A 22832-nucleotide genomic window follows, 5' to 3' on the forward strand; every position below is an offset into this window, starting at 1 on the left:
TAAATAGGTGAAGTTAAAACAGGCAGAAATTGTCAAATATTGGTTTCTGTTCCCGGCCTAATCGCCCACTTAAAAGAGTACAATGTAAATGTAAGATGTAAATCTGTAAGTCTAATATTAAGATCAGTTGCGGCTGGTGACTAAAAAAATTGGGTAGGACGGGAGGAAAACCAACCCACGGCGTCATGTTATTTTACACTAGGTGTCTACTTATCTCTATTTTCTTTCTTTATTAAACAAAAGAACATAATTCACATTCAGTATAACAATAACAAAAGAGCCAGGGGTATTTCACACCAAACAAAAATATTAAAAACTACATATATTGAGTGTCTTAATAGCCTTTTTCTTAGTCGAAGTAGAAAGTGGGTTCACATATTGCTCAACATCCTTCAAGAAAACAACAAAATAAGGTATTTATTGTTAAATGTTATATTTATGAATAAAAGATTAAAAGAAAATGTATCAAATTTATTATAAGAAAATATTGTTTTGGGGTTTTTGAACAAACCAAACACCACATTTTTCCAAGAGGTTAAGACGGAGATAATTCCACTAAATTTACTCGACATCAACTGTAGCGTTCAAACTAGGATGTGCAATGTACGTACAGTGCAATTTATTAGAAATATGCTCAAGCCATATTCGAGTTTATTAAAAAAAATTCACCTTGGGCCGTTTAAAAACGGCCCCCAGGTTTAAGTCATCCAGCATGGCATCAGTGACATGTTTGGTGAAAGTAAGTCTTCTCAGTAAAAGACAAGCTGGTGTTAAATCCACAGTGCAGCGATCTGAATCGGGCATTGGGGGATTAGAAGATTAGAAACATTTAAAGGCCTAAATGGAGAGTTAAGTGCTCGTGTGAGAGCGTGTTTTTGTAAATGTGACAGCGGGTCAAAAATAGGAAATTACGCAAGTGGACTGAAGCTATCGTGGTGCACAAGATACATAAAATAACAGAATATGATTCAGGAAAAATCATTTAGCATTGCCTGATCACTGTATCGTAAAGTGTGTAACTTCACCCTCCCTTACACACACACACACACACACACACACACACACACACACACAAGGCTCCCTGAACACAGTGTGTCAGTGTGATCGTTAAGTTGCACCCGTGATCCAAAGCGAGTTTGCTAGCTGTGGTTTTCTCATGCTGCCCACACAATGGCCCGTACATGGGAGCTGCCTGGTGGCATTGCTTAATTAGGCGAAGAGTTGATTCATTTGCACTAATTGACAGCTAATTAAAGGAGTGAGGGCACATCGGATTGACGTTCCTCTGAGCGGAGAGGCCATGACCGCAAGGGATGTCAGAGAGAGGGAGTTATGAAATATAGTGAGTCTTCTGGGTACCACCTGCCATCAGACGTGGCCTCAAACATATGGACCAGTCTGTGTGTGTTTGGTTAAACAGGCTCAGTGTTGAAATGCAGCCTGTAGAGTCCAGCTGCTTGTGGTTCATAGTTTCCTTAAGCTGCAAGAAAAAGAAAGTGAATCTGATAATAATAATATATTCAGACAAATTATTTGACGTGAGTTAGCAAGCTGAATGTTGATTTCATCACAGTGGAAGCTGCATTTTGTAATTTTTTTAAACGAACTGAACAGAAAAGGTGACGACCAGTGTCATGTTTGTGAAGTTGTTTCACTGCTGTGAATGATAATTATTTTATATATAAATAATAAATAATAATTTCAAATTTCTTTAACGCATTAAGGCAACTCGCGTTTTTTAATTAACCTCGGCCGCTATTCGATCTTTCGGAGGTTGTAACGGGCTGAGTTCTAAAGCTAAAGTGAAGACACTGGCACCATATGAAATATGAAAACCTAAGGAATCCATTAGTACCAGCCATGTCATACTAGCTTGTCGCTCAATAACGCTCCAAACCTACACTTAATTTTGGCGAGGAAAAACTGGCATGGCCATTTTGAAAGGGGTCCCTTGACCTCTGACCTCCAGATATGTGAATGAAAATGGGTTCTATGGGTACCCACGAGTCTCCCCTTTACAGACATGCCCACTTTATGATAATCACATGCGGTTTTGTGTAAGTCATAGTCAAGTCATATTAATCACAATTGCATATTTTAATTGATTGACAGCCCTAGTATTTGTTTATATGAATGGATCAGATGTAACGGGTACGGGGGTTGTTCGTCGTGACAAACCCACAGGTGATTATCACCCGACTCTCTCATCAGCATCATCAGCTGTTTTCAGCAAGAAAAAGCCCTAATAAACCCACTGTTCGCTTCCTGCCCAGCACCAAACAGCAGACTAGCGTGTAGCTGGTGAACACAGCGGAGCGTTTAACAGCTAAAGTAGCTGATATTTCCATCAGGAGTTGGTGGAGACCAAAACAGAGCTAAAAGGATAAGTTGTTCTCATACACCGTTCGTAGCTAAACCAGCGAAAAGCAATGTACTGTGATTCGTATATATCTCATGAAAGAACGATAAACGCCATGTAGGGAGGGGTGGATGGGTGGGTAAAAAAACCAGGAGACCAGTGTTCGTAACCCATGTAAAACCAGAAGTCAACGTTGATTTGTCACGTAATGACGTAAACGATCTTCTCCTAAAATCTTTTCCTAAACCTAACTAAGTAGTTTTGTTGCCTAAACCAACCCAAGTTGTTTCCTTTTAAGACGGAAGTTTATTTTGAAAAGACTGTATTTGTGCAACAAGCGGACATTGACACACGTTGCTTGACATTCGTAGGAAAACAAATAAAGAATGAGGAATAACTTTTCGTAAGATATCATATGAACCGTTAAATGACCATACGTTGAAAAGGAGAGTGAATATTATCAGGTCTTCAAATGAATACTGTTCATGTAATCTGTGGCAGTTTAACATTATGTTAACTAACTACATTTGCTGTCATAACTAAACCAACCTAAACAGGCCTTAATATTAAGTCAGTTATTGAAATGTTATTAACATAAAAAGACATATGACAAAGATGAAGAGGTACAGTATTATCTTTGACAATAGTATTTGCTTTCAGTTCTTCTTAAATATAAAGCTTATGATGTATAGAGAGAAGGACTGCCAGGCTTGAGCATGATCAACTCTTGCCTTGTGTATTCAAGATTTACTATATTCAGCTGATTGTGTACCCAAAGATATCAAGGGTAATCCAAGATTGTAAGATTATTTTCAGAAAATAGTATGAAGTACTTTCTGATGCACCTCTTGGCTGTCTGTAAAGAAACACACATAGCGGCTCCTGCATCTCTGTCTTCAACATGTTGGCAGCTCTCCAGGTTTGGGACGCTGTCACAGGACGTTAACCCAAGTTGTCCAGAGTCTCAGGGCCAACAGTGAAGGTCCTGAGTGAGTCAACTCAAATCTCTCTCGTCCTGCGGGACGAGGGAAACGCTCTCTGCAGGAGACCAAGAATAGGCTGTCTTCATGTCTGCCGGCGCTGCCTGTGTGAATCAAAAAAAGACAATTAGGGGCTTATTAGGGTCTCGGATAGACGTAGCTCACGGGGCGTCCGCTCGCCTGCTCGGCCCCGGCTCTGAGCCGCTGCCATAGCTCAAAACAGTCAGGGGCATTGTCTCACCTAATTACGCTGAAACCAGAGGCCCCTTTTTTGTGTTGCCACTGCCATGCCTGTCCGATTCCCTTCTCCTGCCTAACTGCTAGTCCCTGTCCACTGTGGAAGTGTGCTAATTAGACAAGAAATGGGTCCAAGTAATTATGTCAATTCTCGTTACGAGTGACCACAATGAGGAATATTATTTTGTCAGGAAAGTTTTTCGGGGTTTGGGGGGCCTCTCTCCCACGTTTCCCAAAGTATTTTCCTCATTACGCCAATAACACATCTGCACATGGGACGGGGGAATGCGGCACACTCGGCAAGTCAGAGTCCCCGACAAACTTCAGAGCATAAATAGATGCACTCATACAGAAATGGAGACTATAGAATGGCAATAGCATGAAGTTATTGCCCTAATTAATGCTTTGTGCCCACAGAGCAAACTGTTGAATCACAAGTGGCACATTGTTAGGATTGTGAGAGCCTTTTGTTTCTTCACCTTAATAGGATGTTTTGATCAACGGCTGTTTGGTGACCCAGCTCTTCTTCTTAAATGCCGAGCTCTGGGAAACGGCAATTAGCTAGATTAGAAGAGCCATTTCTGGAGCCTCAAACAAAGACAAAGATGGATCAGACAGAAAAGAGCTGGTTCAGAAACTCATCACTGACCCAGACTGTTATAGCCTCAAATATGTTTTTATTGAAGAGCTGTAGTGAATGAATTGTAATGGGAAAAATTGTTTAAAATCAACGTATCCTCATTCAAAGGTTCGTATGATATCTCACAAAGTTATTCCTAATTATTCGTGCTTTTTCCTACGAATGTCCAGCAACTGAGGCTATCAATGGAGTAATATAGTTAATCGCAAATTAATCGCACATTTGTTATCTGTTCAAAATGTACCTTAAAGAGAGATTTGTCTATACTCTTATCAATATGGGAGTGGGGCAAATATGCTTGCAAATGTATGTATATATTTGTTATTGGAAAACAGTTGGCAACTCAAAACAATGAGAAATATTGTCTAGAAACCCTCACAGGTACTGCATTTAGCAAAAAAATATGATCAACTTAAAAAAAGCCCTACAGGCAACAACAGCTGTCAGTGTGTCATTGTGCTGACTTGACTAAAGTGGGCATGTCTGTAAAGAGGAGACTCGTGGGTACCCATAGAACCCATTTTCATTCACATATCTTGAGGTCAGAGGTCAAGGGACCCCTTCTAAAATGGCCATGACAGTTTTTCCTCGCCACAATTTAGCATAACTTCGTAACGTTATTTAACCTCCTTTGCGACAAGCTAGGTTGGTTCAAATGGATTCCTTAGGTTTTGTTGTTTTGCATGATGCTAGTATCTCCACTCTTTAACACTGGATTCACGCTTGTCCACTATAACCTCCAAAAGATTGATTGCGTTAAAGATATTAGTGGCGTTAAAACCAATTTGAACACTTTATATCGTGTTAACGTTGAAAGCCCTACCAGCCACACACATGACGAAGTGTGTCATTTCCACTCCAGTATTTTCAAAATAAACTTCCATCTTCACAGAAACAACTTCGTTAAGTTTAGGCAACAAAACTACTTAGTTAGGTTTAGGAAAATATCGTGGTTTGGGTTCAAATAACACCAGAAGTGGTGTAACTTAAGTACGGAAGATACGTGAGAAATAAATTAACGTTGACTTCTGGTTTCACACAGGGTGAAAAACACCGGTCTCCTTGGCAAAAGTCTGGTGTTTTTTTAACTCACCCGTCCACCCCGACCTCCTCCCTATGCAGTGTTTGTTGCTCTTTATTCTTGCTGGTTCACAATTATATGATTTACATATGAATTGATTTCGTGGGATATACAGTGAATTACTTTTCGTAGGTAAAGCTGCAAACGGTATCCGAGAACAGCTTGTTAAAATTGAGGATAGTGAAAATGAAGATGCAGGGATTGCCATCATGTCTATTGATTTTTAAGCTTTTCACATCTCATTGTAGTTCACAATATTGTCTGTTTTAAACTTGATTCAACTATTTTATTTTATGGAAATATTCACTACAGATTTAATCAATGTCTCTAAAACTAACCCAGTAGATAAGGTAGCTTTTAGTGCTTTATAGAACCAAGTGGTTTATTTATGCTACATAGAGTGATTGAAAAGAACACCAAATGAGTGGATTGATTAAATCATGCTACACATATTAAATATAGCAAAGGATGATGCAGTTGCTCACTGTCATGCCCTCCACATGACACTGTGTCATTACTGGTTCTTAAATCGGCATCATTCATTTCAACCCAAATTACAGTTGCTGGTGCATGCGATGCGTTTGTGTCAGGTAGGGCTGCACAATAAATCGAAATGTTATCGAAATCACAACATGACCTACTGCAATGTTCAAATCCCAGAAGGGGCAATATTTGTTAAAGGTGAAATGTGTGTCAAAATACCGTTTTTAAATTAGATATTTTTTGTGGCAGCGAGATGTCCTGGCCTACATATCATATTTTACAGACTTAAGAAAACATATTTGTTTGGTACAGATCCCGCTGAAATCACACCATAATCATTTTAATATGTTTTTCAATGAAAATAAGATTTATTATGTAAAAATTATCATTCCCTCTAATATCGCAAACCATATCGCAATGTCAGTCAAAATAATCGCAATAAGATAGTTTTTCAAAATCGTTCAGCCCTAGAGTTAGGCAACGTCATAGACAGACTGATACTATTTTAAACAGCAACGTAAATAAAATATATAGATAACAAATTTTAAGTAATTTATTAATGTGCAAACTAATAGTTTGAATGCCCAAACAGGTTAAATGTATTTTTCACACATTTTATAGTTCTGAAATGTAAAAGGGGGATAAAAAAAGCTATTCAATAATTCATGTTAAATGTTCATAGTTAATCCCTTGCAGTAAAAAAGGTTTACAGTAATCAGGTTGCCTCTATACCAAACTCTCGAATGATATTCAAGTTTCTGAATCTGAGGATCGTTTCATTTGTGCTTCCTCTCTCTCTTTGTGTCAAGTGCCAAGTTTTGATTTTGCATTTTTCTTAACACAGATGTTTGTAAAGTTTTAAGATGGAGATGAACCTGCTGAGGTGGTTTTAAGAAGATGCGGTTGTTGTTGTTCAGAAGCAGTGAGATGTGATGTTGCTCAGTAGGATGCTAAGAAGTGTTTCTGGCTGCATCCTGATCTAAGTGGAAGGATGTGATTCATGCATGTCACCCGTGTGTGTGTGTGTGTGTATTTGTGTGTGTGTGTGTGTGTGTGATGTAGAAACCTCATTAGCATAGCTGTTGGTATGGCATTGATCTCTTCATTCACCTCTAATGAAATGTCTCTCTAATAGCTTCTCATGAGATGCCGGGAGGTAATTTAAGTCCCTTTACTCCTCTCCCTTTCACTCTTGAGTTCTTTACAACATCTGGGACATTTTATTTGTATTTTTTTATTTATCTTTTGACACTTTTTTATTTTATTTTCCATCACAGTGAATGTTTTAATCTACAATTTCACACTGACTCAGGCAAATAAAAGCTAAATTATTTATTTTAGTCTTAAACTAAATAGCCTATAACAGCAATAGTCTCTTGGTATTATAATACAGCATTTAAAAAAACAACATTTTTTTAATTAATTTTTATTTGGAGACGTTGACACTTTACATGAACAAGGAATATACATGTTTGTAGCATGATGTAATGAGCAGCATGTACTTAAAAGAGTGTTTCCATTTTTTTCTTTTTTTAAGTGTACATATACAATAAACATTTTGCCCGCCCGCCTATTCGTTGGGTACACACCTACAGTAGAAGAGAGGGAAAGGAGAATAAAATTTTTTTAAAATTTAAAAAAATCAATCAAATCAGGTTATCGCGTTTAGCTGCGCACAATGTCTAAATAATGGGAATAAAAAATATATAAATAAGTTAAATATATACATATATATACAAACATACATATATACCTGCAATTTAAGTCCCTTTACTCCTCTCCCTTTCACTCAAGTTCTTTGACATCTGGAATATTTTATTTGTATTTTTTTATTTATCTTTGGACACTTTTTTATTTTATTTTCCATCACAGTGAACATTTTAATCTACAATTTCACACTGACTGCAGGCAAATAAAAGCTAAATTATTTATCTTAGTCTTAAACTAAATAGCCTATAACAGCAATAGTCTTTTGGTATTATAATACAGCATTTGATCCCCCCTTATATATTTAGGCCTCTTCTTCCTGCAGGGAGATGCAGCGCAGTGTGACACACAAAAGCAACATGGAGCCTCATAATTGACTTGACCGGGTGAATCCTGCATCTCTTGATCACATCTCAGATTACAAACCATCAGCACTAAATCTGCTGTTGGGTTGTTTGACCGCCACTGACAGACAGCCTGACGCACGGCTGCCCAAACAGTCCCTTCGGAACCACCTATTTATTTATTTATTCATCACCACATGTCCCATTGATGGGAGGACTGTATATCTGCGCTTCCATCGCGCGCGTCCCACTCATCTCCATAAACTCTCCTCTGCGCGTAATTATGTGTCCAGATGTCCAAAGTGTGCCGCACATTATCTCCAAACGATTGAAACTCTGCGATAATTGAATAACAGCTGATTAGGAGAGGATTAGGTTTGTGTGGAAGAGAAAATGAGAGTATTTTTCACTTCATTTCACATTTCAGTGGGTTTGAATTTTGAGCTGAGGGTTTAAATACTGTGATGAATGAGTGTGAAGAGATGATTTCCCCTGACATATGAAACATCTTTGCTCTTACTTTCGCTCAGATTTATAAGCTGAAACGTTGCGTAACTTTTTTTGTGTTTGATATCAGACCTCAAACAGAAAAAAATCAGGAGGTAAATAAATCTGTTGTCTGCACTGTTAAGAATTTCCCGGTAAAATAACAGTAAAGAACTGGCAGCAGGGTTGCCTTTATGTTTCTGTAAAATTAACATTATTATACTGTCTCTGAAATTTACAGCTTTGTACTGTTAAAGAAAAATACAGATTGAACTTTATTAATTTCACAGTATTTTACAGTTAATTTACTGTTTAAAAATACATTATATAGCTGTTTTTCACCTTTCTTTTACATTATCTTACTGATTTGTTTTAATGCACTATTTATTTTTTACATACATTTTAATAAACATTATTTTTTGCCTAGATGAATAGACTTAGCAGGTTACAGACATAGGAATAGTCACACTAAATACAATTAAAGGCACTTGTTAGGAAAAAGGCTATAATAGACTTGTTGACACTTTTCCCAAAATGTGTGTCTATAGCTGGCTACAAGTACAGAATGCAAACCAGAACAACATGTGAGTGAAGAACAATAAAGCTAATTCACTGATTTTACAATCATGTACAATGTACAAGCCTCACATGTGCAGATCAGGTCCCAGAATTAAAGAATACTGCATGAAACTGTTACTGATGATACTTTAGACAGTTGATCAGCAGTAAAGTGCTGCTTTTTAAGAATGTATTACAGTTCAGTTAAAAAACGGCTTATGAGCGTAATTTAACAGGTTTTCTTTTGTATTAACAGTAAAGCACTGTTTTTAGCAATAACAGCTCAATACTGTTGAAATCCTGCTGTAAATTAATAGCAATTGTTTACAGTGTGGCATATTTGTCTCATGTTTAATTGCCACCCTGTTGTGCCCTAAATACCCCTGAACTGGGGGATATTGTTTTCTTCATCATGTGACCCGTCAGAGAATAAAAAACGTTTAATAATCTATCAACAGATGCCCAGACTGCCACCAAAGACAAAACGTTTTAGTGCACAAACCTAATTAGAATATGCAAATGACAGTGTGGGTTATATGGGACGTTAGAGGAGGAGAGTCTGGTAACGGATCAATCAGTGTGTCGTCCTCTTAATAACAAGCTGAATTGATTAATTAACTGATAGAGAAATTGGCTGATGAGAGTTTATGAGTGTTTCTTTTAATTTGACCACTGAAAATCTTTTTCTAATTTTTGCTCCTCATCCAATGTGACCTCTGGTTAATTAATGAGCATTTTTTTTTTAATGGATTAGCTTCATTATTGGCTATTTATTGGGAAAAAAAATGTAAATAGAAAGCTGGGTTATGAAGATCAATTGTACAGTTACTGAACTAAGATATTTTTAAATTGCATAGCTTATGTGTTTCATAATTCATTTTGGTGAATGGTATCAAACGTTATTTTTAAGGGAAGATATTATAAATGAGACTACTTTTTTATTATTGTTATATATATATAACATCAAAATAGACAACTTCATTGTAATTATAGGCTGAAATAAAATATGAAGCTTTATAGGATTAAGCTTATAATGTGTTTTAATTTTAGCAAAGCAGCAGATGTAGGCTATGTATTTTAGATTTTCAGTATTTTTGGTCCAAAAAGCTTCTTTTTTTTTAATGATTTCTTTATTGAACACATGCTCATTAACAGAAACAGATACAAAAAAACAAGACAAAAAGAAGACAAAATAAAAATAATCACAATGCCAGAGTTTATGTTATATACATATTATATTCATTCAATAATTTAAAAGGCTTGGCTTGGTTCCTGACCATTTTTTCTTATGAATGACATTTTCCAAAAACAATAATTAATAATTGTATGATATATACAGCATGTTATTTTCAATCTTATCTTGACTAAAATATAGCTTTACGTTAAACATATTTATTTCAACATTCATCTTTGGTCCAAAATGGTTCATCCTCACTGCTAAATTTCAACAGTGACGTCATGTTTGAATGTTTGAATGAGGACAAACGTGCTGCAAATTAAGCTGATTTATCCGGCTGTGTGTGTGGATCAGTTTGACGAGCTGGTGACTCCATGATCAGCCACAGAAACATGAAGATTTACAGTGAAAGTAAGAACATTTAGTTTTGTTTTATAACTTTCACAAGACAGAACTTAAAACACTTTCACCTCATCTCTCTTTTTTTGTTCGAGTTGGTACCCAAAAAATATCCAATTCAAGGCAAGGCAAGTTTATTTGTATAGCACATTTCATACACAAAGGCAATTCAAAGTGCTTTACATATAAAAAAGCAAGATAAAAGAGCACAAAGTGCAGAAGATAAAAACAAATAAAAAAGAATATAAAAGTATAAGTTAAAAGAACAAAATGAAAAGGATGATAAAAACAATCAAAAGACAGTAAAAGTGCAGCATTTGATCAATTAAGAAAAGCGTCTGAGAACAGTTTGGTCTCGAGTCTAGATTTAAAAGTGGCCACTGTTGGTGCATCTTTCAGGATAAATGAAAATAGCATAAAACTCTTAGTGTTTCTAACATAAATACGAATTTATGGTGTGAAACTTTAGATTAAACTTCTTCTGTAGACAACTAAATCATGTTTTTTTTTGTTTTTTTTAAATGGGCCTAATTGTTCAATTATCACCAGCTGGAAAAAGATGATATTATTTGTCAAACAGTCCATCCACATCCTCAGTAATGTCTTGGCACAAAAAAACAACAACAAATATGACAGTTATTTTGTTGCATATGATATATTATGCAACAAAATGTATATTTGTTGCAAAGAAATAGTATAATCTACTATAATAAAGCTTCATGGGGCTTCATGCAAAACTTGAGTGGAGAGTCTCCAACCCTCTCTTGTGATTGGCTGCAGCCTGTTGCCTGTTGGATAAAAAGGCTCAGCAGAGAGGAGAGCTGAGAGATAAAGAGGAGCATCTCTCTGCTGAGTGCATCAGGGACTTTTTTTTTTGGAGGGAGTTCAAAATGACAGGCAAGGAGGGAGTTGTGCTCTCAGACTCTGAGAATAAACAGAAATCATCCTCACAAACCGGTGTGAACCATTTGGGATCCCATCAGCATCATCATCATCAGCAGCCTCCTCCAACAGTGTGGAAGATGATGGCCCCCACGGTGCACCGACGCACCGGCTTTGGCATCCAGGAGCTGCTCGGCCTCAACAAGGAGCCTCCGGTGGTGGCACCGAGGAGGCCTCTGGAGGCTCTGCCGCACAGCGCGCACCTCCTGGCGGCCAGGTCGGCGCTCGGACACGGGGGGGGTCTCGGAGGTCTCGGGGTCGGGATGGGTTTTCTGGGACCAGAAGGAATACACTCGTTTTACAGCCAGCCGGCCTTTCTGGAGGTGCTCGCAGAGGCGCAGAATGTGCATCACCTGCAGCCGCTGCACAGAGCTGCAGCTGCTGCAGCGCACATGGACGCACAGATGGAGATGGATGAGAAGCACTCCAACAGCTCTGGTGAGTGTTTCACATCAACTATACTGTAGGTTAACTCTGTAAAACACTGTGTGGTTTTGAGTAACATTTCAAATTATAGGCTATAATATATATAGCCTATCATGTGTTTATTGTGAATGAGCTAGAATAAGTGAATAACAGGCCTGTGATGAAGTGATAATGACTGTAGAGACCGAGAGTTAATTTCACTCTGAAAAAACGATGTTAGAATATTTTTTTTCTTTACAAATGAAACTTTATTTGCATTTGTAAATTTTGCAAATTTGCATTTTCAAAACTTTTGTTTTCAAAATCGGGAGAGGAGAGAAATATTATTATATTGCTTAAAATATTTTTTCTTACTAAATTTTGTCCATTTTAGAAGTACATTTCTATTCGATTATATTAATTAAGGGGGTCAGCGCTGAAGACTCAATATGCAGAAATAATTTTAGTTTTTTTCTTTTTTTTAAAGACCATTAGCTACTGAAGGTTAATTCTGTAAAACACTGATGCAGAGATTAACATTTTTAATTATAGGCTATAATAAATAGCCCATCATGTGTTTATTGCTGTGAATGAGCTAGAATAAGTGAATAACAGACATTTCTTTGCATAAAAGAGTGCAACCGTCAAAGCCTCCGCGGCCTGTGATCAAGTGATAATGAAAGTTAATTTCTCTCTGAAATTAGAATATTTTTACAGAATATTTTTTACAAATGCAACTTTATAAATACTTGTTTTCAAAATGGGGAGAGGATAGAAAATAAATGATATTATTATATTGCTTAAAATATTTTTTCTTACAAAATTTTGTCCATTTTAGAAGTACATTTCTATTGATTCTATTAGTTAGGGAGGGGATCAGTGCTGAAGACTCAATATGCAAAAATAACAATTTTCCTTTTATCCTTTTTTTTAAAAGACCATTAGCATTCTATTTTTTACATCCTTTATGTAGCTATTACACAATGTAGGATTTTATTATTATAATAATAATTATTATTAATAATACTTTATTATTATAATAACAATAATTATTATTATTGTTATTATTATTAATACAAATAAAAGAATACTAATAATAATTTTACATCAACTATACTGAAGGTTAACTCTGTAAAACACTGTATGGTTCTGATGCAGAGATTAACATTTCAAATTATAGGCTATAATATATATATAGCCCATCATGTGTTTATTGTGAATGAGCTAGAATAAGTGAATAACAGGCATTTCTTGCATAAAAGAGTCCAATCGTCAAAGGCCTGTGATCAATTGATAATGACTGTAGAGACCGAAAGTTAATTTCACTCTGAAAAAACGATGTTAGAATAATTTTTTTTCTTTACAAATGCAACTTTATAAAAACTTTTGTTTTCAAAATGGGGAGAGGATAGAAAATAAATATTATTATATTGCTTGAAATAACCTGATATTTTCAGGTGGAATTTCATTTCATTCTCACTGTGCAATATAATTTTTCCACTTGTGCAATTTTGTTAATAGTCTGTTAGTCAATACTGTATATACTGCTCCTATTTTTATACTTCATTCTATTTAAATGGTTCATATTTTGTTACACTTTGTTAAGCTCTTTTTTACTGTGTTAGCTGATGCATCTTGGTTTTTGCTCTATCCCCTTTGCTGCTGTACACTGCAAATTTCCCCACTGTGGGACTAATAAAGGAAAATCTTATCTTAAAATATTTTTCCTTAATAAATCTTGTCCATTTTAGAAGGACATTTCTATTTGATTATATTAGTTAGGGAGGGGGACTCAATATGCTGAAATAACAATTTTACTTTTTTTCCTATTTTTTCTACATCCTTTATGTATGTATTATACAATGTAGGTTTTTATTATTGTTATTGTTTTTATTATTATTATTAATGATAATAACTATATATAATTATTATTATTAATAATAATAACAATAATAATTGCTTTTGTTGTTTTTTGAGTTGATAACTGGTGTGTTTATTCCTCACAGATTCTGATGACATGAGTCTCTCCTCCAGTGATCAGAAGTTCTCTAAATCTTCAATGAGTCAAAGCAAGAAACGGAAGAAAAGACGACACAGGTAAGACAAAAAAATGGAAAACAAGATAATCGAACGATGTTTAGTTAAATATTGTATTTTTTTTATTAACAAATTGGATTAGGGTTTTATTTAGTGAAATAATTGAAGCTATATTTAGTTTGATGACATTTTATACAACTCCAAACAAACAAAACACCTATTTAATTATTGAATTAAATGTGTGTGTGACGTTAATATATTTAATATGGTATTAACCTAAAATTCCTCTCAGTGAAAGCCTACATAAGATCATCTTTATTTCCTCTGTCTTGTCTTTTTTTTTTAAATATATGGTTGCCAGATTTTTCATTAGGAATAATAAGTGTGATGGTAAAGAAAATCACATGGCATATTTATTTTTCTTTTCTCTATGCCTTTGATAAAGAAAGAAGAAAGAACAGTAATTGTCTTCTATCATCACTGTTTCTTACTTCTGCATTGCTAGTTCTAAAATTGTTCCATAAAATACAAATCTGCTTGTATTTCTTTATTTGACACCGTCTTGATTTGATTTAAAATTCAGTGCAAGAATATTAAGAAATATATATTTGTTTGGTTTTCTTTTTCAGTTGCAGACTGATTTTAAATTGTGAAAATATGAATAAATCCAAATTACAGTGGGGTTCTTATTTATATGTTCTCTTGTTTTGTCTGCAGAACCATTTTCACTTCCTATCAGCTGGAGGAGCTGGAGAAAGCTTTTAATGAAGCCCACTACCCAGACGTGTACGCCAGAGAAATGCTCTCCATGAAGACTGAGCTACCAGAGGACAGAATACAGGTGTGTATTAATGTCTGTGCAGTAAACAGTAATGTCTGTGCAGTATACTGGATGCTCTGTTATCCTCTTACATTTCAAATCTTGAAGATGCTTTAATCATCTTGCTTTAAGAAGGGAGGCAATGAGACAAAAAAAAACAACTTTTAAAAAAAATAAAGTGTATTTAGTCAAATAATTCAAATATTTCCCTTCAATAATAATTCTTTAACATTATCTCAATGTTAAAATTACTTTCAGCCACAAATTCCGGTTACAAAGTGATGAAAAAAAGGTAATATTCAGGTAGAGCCACCAGTCAGCTGCTCCATCATCATCCTCACAATGCCTTCTGCTTTCACATTAGCAGCCAATTCACCCTCTCAGTGTAATAATTAGTTAATTGAGGAGAACTTATCACCTCTTTCCCTGCGAGAGACGGGCCGCAGCCCTGAGATGAAATGATAACTACATAGAAATTAATTAGCACGGGTCAGCGGCTGAGCAGAGGGCTCTGCCTGGCTGCTATGAGCATTTTAATTTCCCGTGATATTTGAGCGCCTGTCTCCCATCGATCGGCCCTGGAAATTAACTTATTTTTCAATCAGCCTCTTTGCCCCAGGGGTCACCTCTCTCAGGAAGCACTTCACACACACACACACACATGTGAAGACACACACACACTTGCACTGCCATGCACACTCACACTGTTGCTGTCAGAAAGCATGATTGCTCATCTGAGGCCCATCTTTTTATGAGATGGAGGTTATCATCAGATCTACCTGAATAGCTTTCCAGGCTCGGCTTTGATCGTTTTTAATTCCAGGTCTGCCACACACACACACAGACACACACACACGCACACACACACACACACACACACACGCACACACACACACACACACACACACACCATTCCCTACAATCTCATCCTGCCTCCTCGGCCATTTTAGGATACTCATTTCTTTTCCTGTTTGCCTCATCCATATTCACAAGCTTGCTGAGGCTATTGCGAGGTCTAGCTTGGTGGAAATCAATTTAGGCACTTGAGGAGCAAGAAGGAGAATAAAGCACAGACACACACACACCCACACACACACAATAGACAACATGTCGTATAAATGAAGCAATGAGAAAAAACGTTTAAATATTAAAGACTGAATTTCAGGACTTGTGTTACAAACTTATTTTGTACAGCACATTTGCATTTTGATTAGACCTACAGGTTAATATGGGATACATTTCAGTCTAGACTAATTAAAATTCAGCTCTTAGTCAGTTTTCTTTATTAAAAAAAATAATTTTTTGTTTAACCCTCCAGCAGATGTCATCGTTCCACTGATATTGATCTCCTGGGACGTAAAATAAAAGATTCCTGCTCAGTTAAGGAAGCTGTAATCGATTACAAAATGAGAAGTCGATCCATCGTAGTGGTTTTAAACTATATAAAAAAAAAAAAACAGACATGTTTTAAGTGGAGCTGCAACGATTAATCGATTCGTTATCAACTATTTAATTAATCGCCAACTATTTTGATAATCGATTTATTGGTTTGAGTAATTTTTTAAGAAAAAACAGTCTAAATTCTCTGGTTCCAGCTTCATGAAATAATCTGCTTTAAATAATTGTCCGATGTAGTTTTCCACAAAAAAAGTTCAACTACCTTTTTAAAAAAAAAACTGCTTAGATACACTCCTACTTTACTGAAAATCTTTTCATCCTGGTACAAACACATTGTAAACTGAGATTTAAGGTGAGCGCAGAAAAATATTCTCCCTTCAGCAGATGAACTCTGCACGAACATCATTCTGCACAGTGAAGCTCAAACATCCAAGAGAAGTAACAATAAACAAAACCGATTATTGAGCAGAGGGGGGACTTTCATGTTTTGGTCCAGTCACAATTATACATGTTGATGGATTATTGGCCCAGACTGCAGAGAATAAAATGGCATGCATTACAGTTATACAAAGCTCAAGTAAACTTCATCTAATCCTTTTTTTCTGGCCTTCATCTCTTCAGGTGTGGTTTCAGAACCGCAGGGCCAAGTGGAGGAAAAGGGAGAAGTGTTGGGGTCGCAGCAGTGTGATGGCAGAGTACGGCCTGTACGGAGCCATGGTCCGTCACTCCATCCCACTGCCCGAGTCCATCCTCAAGTCAGCCAAGGAGGGCGTCACAGAGTCCTACGCTCCGTGGTTATTAGGTAAATAGCCAGCCTTTTTCTTTTTCTTTACAGAAGACATTTTAACGTTTCGCATTTGGAAAGGTACAGGTGTAAATAATGAAATTAATGATGGATGAATTCCAGTTAGTTCAGTTTCAGGGTCCTGGTAATGTGCATGCTGGCACAATGTCATAAGTTACTGGGACACTCAAGTAGGACATTGTAACACGTCTTCCTACTGTGACAAGTCTAAATATCTGCTCTGAAAAATGTCCTTTTATCATTCTTGAGTAGGGGTGTGGGAATCACCAGAGGCCCCACGATACAATCATATTACGATTTAAGCTTTTTTACGATATGCTGAGTATTGCGATAAGATATATTGTGATTTATTACTTTTTTTTTCAACTGCAAATTAGTCAACATCTGTTTTATCTAATGAGATACAGTTTTCACTCTGTTAAGCTCAGAGTTTTCATTCACATACCTTGAGGTCAGAGGTCAAGGGACCAGTTCATCATGTCAGTTTTTCCTCACCAAACTGTAACGCAACTTTGGAGCGTTATTTAGCGTTTTTCCAGCAAGCTCACATGACATGGTTGGTACCAATGGATTCCTCTGGTATTCTAGTTTAATATTATCCCGCTATCTTCACTCTAGCTTTAAGACTGAGCCTGTCGGATTGTTAAAAGATTAATAGTTTACATAATAAAAGATCAATACTTGACATCCGTGTATCAATACAATATTGCTACGCAAAATATCGCAATACTATGCTGTATTGATTTTTTTTTTTTTTTTTTTTTTTCACACCCCTAAACTTGAGTCATACATATTCCACCTTTAATATCAATATTGAGGCTCATTATGTGAAAATAAACTTTGCAAAGTCTCTTTGGCTAACAAAGCACACATGGGGTGGAGTAGCCTACTTTTAAAAGCTGCCTCATCCAGACTGTCTTCTATCTGATACACATAAATGTGTTTTTGTCCTCTTCGTTCTTGTGTACATACTTACCTTCAGCCCATATTTTAGTTGCAAAATGAGAGCTTGTACTGTAGGGTCCAAAGAGAACCTGCTATATTAGTTTGCGTCATTGTGTTTGAAAGCGGGGATTAAGATGTATCCTAACAGGAAGTGGGAGCTAAACCCGGTTTATGTCAGGAGCCAATAAAAGTGTCAGCATGTCAATAAAAGGTCGATACAGTGATAATCCCACTTAATCAGGACGGATTAGACCAAATGTCCTCTCTCGCCTCGTGTCAATTGATTAGTTTAAATCAATTAGGTGACTCTCTAATTGAATAAGAGGTTTTATCCACTAATCTATCCCCATTCTCTTTCACACCTTATTTCAATTTTATTTCAAACACCTCTGCTGCTTGTGAGGAAAAAAATGGTGCAATTTACTAGTGAGATTTAAGACAAGAATACTTACGTCATCAAACTCTTACTGAAATGATTGTTCTCTCCCTTCAGGTATGCACAAGAAGTCAGTTGAAACCACGCACACCTCTCCTGGAAAACCCTGCAGCCTGTCACCACCACCACCACCACCTCCACCTCCACCACCACAGGAGAAACCAGTGGACCAAGTGATGGAGGATGTGACGGAGAAACAGATGAAAGACACTACTAATACACCAATTTCTAAAGAGGAACTGAGGGAGAACAGTATTGCAGCGTTGCGAGCGAAGGCACAGGAGCACAGCGCCAAGGTGCTCGGGACGGTTACCGACAGAACAAACGGTCTCGTGACGCATAAAGAGGAAGCTGAGGACAAGGGGACGGAGCAGGAAACGGCAGAGGTGTTGAAGTGTGACTGAAACAAAAGCTGCAGGATACAGACTGATGGTGAAAATACCTACAGAGAGGAGTTTGCAAACATTTCAGAGGCAGAAGTTTCATCGGTTGAGTTGAACCTCGTCGCCTATAAGCTGGACTTAAAAACCTGCACATCAAATATTACAATCAGAGATAAATGAGAAATGATTTGAGCTTACTTGTCCTCTGAAAAAAGGGTTCTTTGGCTCCAAGAATTGAGGTTTGACATTATTTCTTCACTGCTCTTAGAAATATTTGTACAGCAAACTCAACCAAACATATTTTCATGTCGCCTTCTGTTGAGAACGGAAATGTTTCCCTACGTTTATTCCAGATGTTCTGATATGGAGCTGCGTTAAAAATATATATTTATTTTCTTTAAAAATAGATTAACTTTGCAGTTCTGTGACATGGCAGCTACTTTTATGCAACAGTGATGATTTTTGGAAGCAAGTCTCCTTTCAACAAGCAGCAAGAAATCAACTAGACCTGCTCCAGAGGTGCTGATGATGAACGTGACCTCTGACCTCCCTGTGATTTCAGTTAGGTGTTGGCGGCTGTTGTAACATTTGTGATGTACATACTGAAAATATTGTCCAATAGTTAACACTGTACTGTTATGTACAGTTAACATCAATTATCTGTGTTTGTCTCTGTATAAATGTAACTGTAGCCTAATTAAAAAGTCACTGATATTTAAAGTGCTCAGAAATGTGTTTTTGTTTATGGTTAAGCATCACTGTGCAGATGTTTGTGTTGAGTTTGACACTAGAAAGCGGTTTTCACATTCATCTGCTGAAGGGGGGAAAGATTCTCTGGTTGCCGTAAATCTCAAGTTTAAGACTTATAAGCATGATTTTGTGACATCACAAACTTAAACTTAAACTTTTAAAATGAAAAAAATATTTGCATATTCATGAATTCTGGATTTTTAAATGAGGTACAAGAAGTAGTTGTAGGCATACTCCCATTTTTTAAAGGGTAATCAAACTCTTTTGTAGGGAAAAAACACAAATTATTACTCAAAATTTTATTTTTTTAATGCATCAAAAACTGGAAGGGTCTTTAAATAACAAAATCCTGCATGTTGCATAAAAAACAAATGTTTTCTTTTGTAACTGAAATCCAGCTGCTGCAGGCTACTATATCCTCCTGAGACCCAGCCCATTGACATGTGTCCTCTGTAGTGGACATTTTGTCCACATGCATATCCTCTTACTCTTTTGACCTACTCTATCAACCCCTGGTGTATTGTAAAGAGGACATACTAGGCTTTCCAGTGATATGGCATGTGTGTGTTTTTTTTTTAATCAATTTTAATGTATTTTTGGTTTAATATCACTCTACAGCCAGCTATTCGTTTTTTTTTAGTGTTTTCACACTGAAATAGTCCTGTAGTCCACTATACAGTGGACAATAAAAAATAAAGAGTAACAAGCCTAAATTGTTAAGATTTTCTTTTTAACCCTAAATAGGAAGTAAATCACAAAAGTAATTGGAAGACACTTTTTTTTAACTCTGTTCCCATGAGGATATACTCTCCAAGAAAAAAAGAAAAGTAAATTATTAATCAAAATTGTATTTTTTTAATGCATCAAAAACTGGAAGGGATCTTTAAACAACAAAATCCTGCATGTTGCACAAAACATTTTTTTTCTTTTGCAACTGATGCTGAAATCCAGCTGCTGCAGCCTACTATACTCTCCAAGTGTCGGCACATTGGTTTTATACATACTGCCCTTTAACGCATCACTCCTCCAGCGCGTCCTTTCCGGAGTTTCCCAGTTTTCCCACTTCAAGTTGAAGTGTGTAAACTCTGTCATCTGAGACGGTTATGCTTTGCACTCGTCGGGTCTTTAACTCTTACTTCCATGTGTTGGGTCGATGGAGATGTAACGTAGCGGCCTTCATGCCGGAGGCTGCCGGCTTTGAGGGCGTGTTGGACCGGGCAGCTCTGCAGGAGTTCTCCGTCTCCAACGGAGACAGCTTCTGGGCCGCTGCAGCGCGTCACAGACTCAGCTGGATCAGTCCTTTCCACACCGTCCAGGATTGTGACCTGAGCATGGGGAAGATCAAGTGGTTTGAGGGAGGACAGTTGAATGTGTCTGGTAAGATTCATTTAATTAGAATATACGGCCAGTAGCCTAATTAGATCATTAGAAATAGATTTGGTCGTTAGAATAAACTGATCGATGCGGTCAAGTCATAATCAGAGACAGTGAAGGCATCATTGTCCAAACCAGTCTTATTAGCATAAGAATACCTTGAACGCACCACACTAACGTGGCAGATAATGTGTTTTCTATCTCTGTGTGTGTTATTTTATGTCCCGAAAACTCACTAAGAGCTCATTCTAATTAGTCTAGACTGAAATGTATCCCATATTAACCTGTTGGTCTAATCAAAATGCAAATGTGCTGTACAAAATAAGTTTGTAACACAAGTCCTGAAATTCAGTGTTTAATATTTACATTTTTTTCACATTGCTTAATTTATACGATATGTTGTCTATTGTGTGTGTGTGTGTGTGTATATCTGGTTTCTTTATGGACATGTGCAGTGAACTGCCTGGACCGCCACGTGCACACCTGTCCGGAGAGGGTGGCCCTGATCTGGGAGAGAGATGAACCGGGGTCAGAGGTCAAGGTCACCTACAGGTCAGTCAGCAGCAGGTTGGATTAAAGTGTTTCTTCCTTCTTTTCGCCTAATGTGGTGTCGTCGTTCATCGATATCTCTTTTTACAGGCAGTTACTGGAGATGACATGTCGCCTGGGCAACCTGTTAAAGCGGCGTGGCGTGAAGAGAAGGGACTGTGTCACCATCTACATGCCTCCTTGCCCTCTGGCTGTGGCGTCCATGTTGGCCTGCGCCCGCATCGGTGCGGCTCACAACGTGGTGTTTGCCGGGTTCAGCGCCGAGGCCCTCGCAGAGCGAATCAGAGACGGTGAGACTGACCTGCCTGATGATGCTTAAAAGACCAGTGTGTAACAATTAGGGGGATCTATTAGCAGAAATGGAATATAATATTAATAATAATGTTTTATTGGGATTTTGTTACCTTAGAATGAGACGTTTATATCTACATAAGGAGCAGGTACCCTCTCCATGGAGTACGCCATGTTGCACCCCCATGTTTCAACAGTAACGAACAAACCAAAATCTGTTCACTTTTCCGGCTTGGGCCGGAGTCGATAACGCTCTCTCTCTCTCTCTCTTGCTTCACCACTCACTTCCCACGTACACACACTCTACACGCTGGCTCTGCTCCAAATTTCTCTAGAGAGGGACATTCGTGTTTTTTCGCGTCGGCTACCATAGCTCTCCAACACGCTTGGCTTTAGAGGCTTTAGTTGGTTGTAATCTCCTCATCTCACCGCTAGATACCGCCAGATCCTACACACTGGACCTTTAAGTGACAAATTTTAAACAATGGATCAAAAGACAACGTGAGAGTGGTCGCTTGTAGTGAGGAACCCACAGAGAATAATCACACGACGCAGTTATTCTCAGCTTTGCTGGGCATTTTAGCACCTTTCAGCTCATGTTTTGGTTTTAAAGCCTGCAATTTTACTCATTTAGTTCAGTCTCATTGTTACCTCTGTTTTCAGCAGCAGCTGTTTTTAGTGAAAAAGCCCTGATAAACCCGCTGTACTCTACCTGCCCAGCACCAAATAACAGACGAGCAAAGTTAACGATTATAGCTGGTGAACATAACGAAGCATTGAGCTGCTAAACAGCCATATACTTTTCTGAAGAGGCTGAATGTGTAAAGCTTTTTTGTTTGGTGGTTTTATGATATAATCCAACACAATAAGGTTAAGTTTTTATCTGTCAGAAATAGTCAGAAAGAGTTTGTTAAATTAGTAAAATAATAAAAAAAAATGGAAGTCCGCAGTTTGATTTTTATATCCATCACATTTTCAGCCCAGTCCAGCACCGTCATCACGGTGAACCAAGGCGTCAGAGGGGGAAAGGTCACCGAACTGAAGAAGACGGTAGATACGGCAGTTCAGAGCTGCCCGACGGTACAGCAGGTGTTTGTTGCCATGAGAACAGAGAATCCGGTCGCCATGACAGCCAGGGACGTTGCCATGGAGGAGGTGAGAGAGCAGAAAGCCAATCAGAACTTGATTAAGATATTAATGCCAACAGCAGAGGACTGCAGCTGCTGTGTCACTTTCCTGTGCATAA

The 22832-nt window shown here is 37.3% G+C and overlaps 2 protein-coding genes across 8 annotated transcripts in view; both read left to right on the plus strand.

The window, feature by feature from the left end:
* LOC141755907 (acetyl-coenzyme A synthetase 2-like, mitochondrial) overlaps window positions 1–22832 on the plus strand; it is a 41216-nt gene that overhangs the window by 9201 nt on the left and 9183 nt on the right. For 2 of the 7 annotated variants that reach the window (XM_074615226.1, XM_074615232.1), the window contains exons 1-4: window positions 20419–20749; window positions 21202–21298; window positions 21386–21585; window positions 22566–22741. In XM_074615226.1, coding sequence (XP_074471327.1) covers window positions 20476–20749; window positions 21202–21298; window positions 21386–21585; window positions 22566–22741 — 747 coding nt within the window. In that variant the 5' untranslated portion in view covers window positions 20419–20475. Of the gene's footprint in view, window positions 1–10323; window positions 10464–20418; window positions 20750–21201; window positions 21299–21385; window positions 21586–22565; window positions 22742–22832 lie in introns of those variants that run through there. The other 5 variants (XM_074615231.1, XM_074615233.1, XM_074615229.1 and 2 more) reach the window with 4 other exon arrangements.
* On the plus strand, window positions 10410–20050 carry LOC141755909 (visual system homeobox 2-like). Its single transcript, XM_074615236.1, has 6 exons — window positions 10410–10463; window positions 11332–11831; window positions 13805–13895; window positions 14553–14676; window positions 16675–16855; window positions 18297–20050. The coding sequence occupies exons 2-6, from the start codon at window positions 11342–11344 to the stop codon at window positions 18641–18643; spliced, it is 1233 nt and encodes a 410-aa protein (XP_074471337.1). The 5' UTR covers window positions 10410–10463; window positions 11332–11341; the 3' UTR covers window positions 18644–20050.

The sequence above is a fragment of the Sebastes fasciatus genome, chromosome 18 (assembly GCF_043250625.1).
Source record: "Sebastes fasciatus isolate fSebFas1 chromosome 18, fSebFas1.pri, whole genome shotgun sequence".
In the NCBI taxonomy this organism is placed as follows: domain Eukaryota; kingdom Metazoa; phylum Chordata; class Actinopteri; order Perciformes; family Sebastidae; genus Sebastes; species Sebastes fasciatus.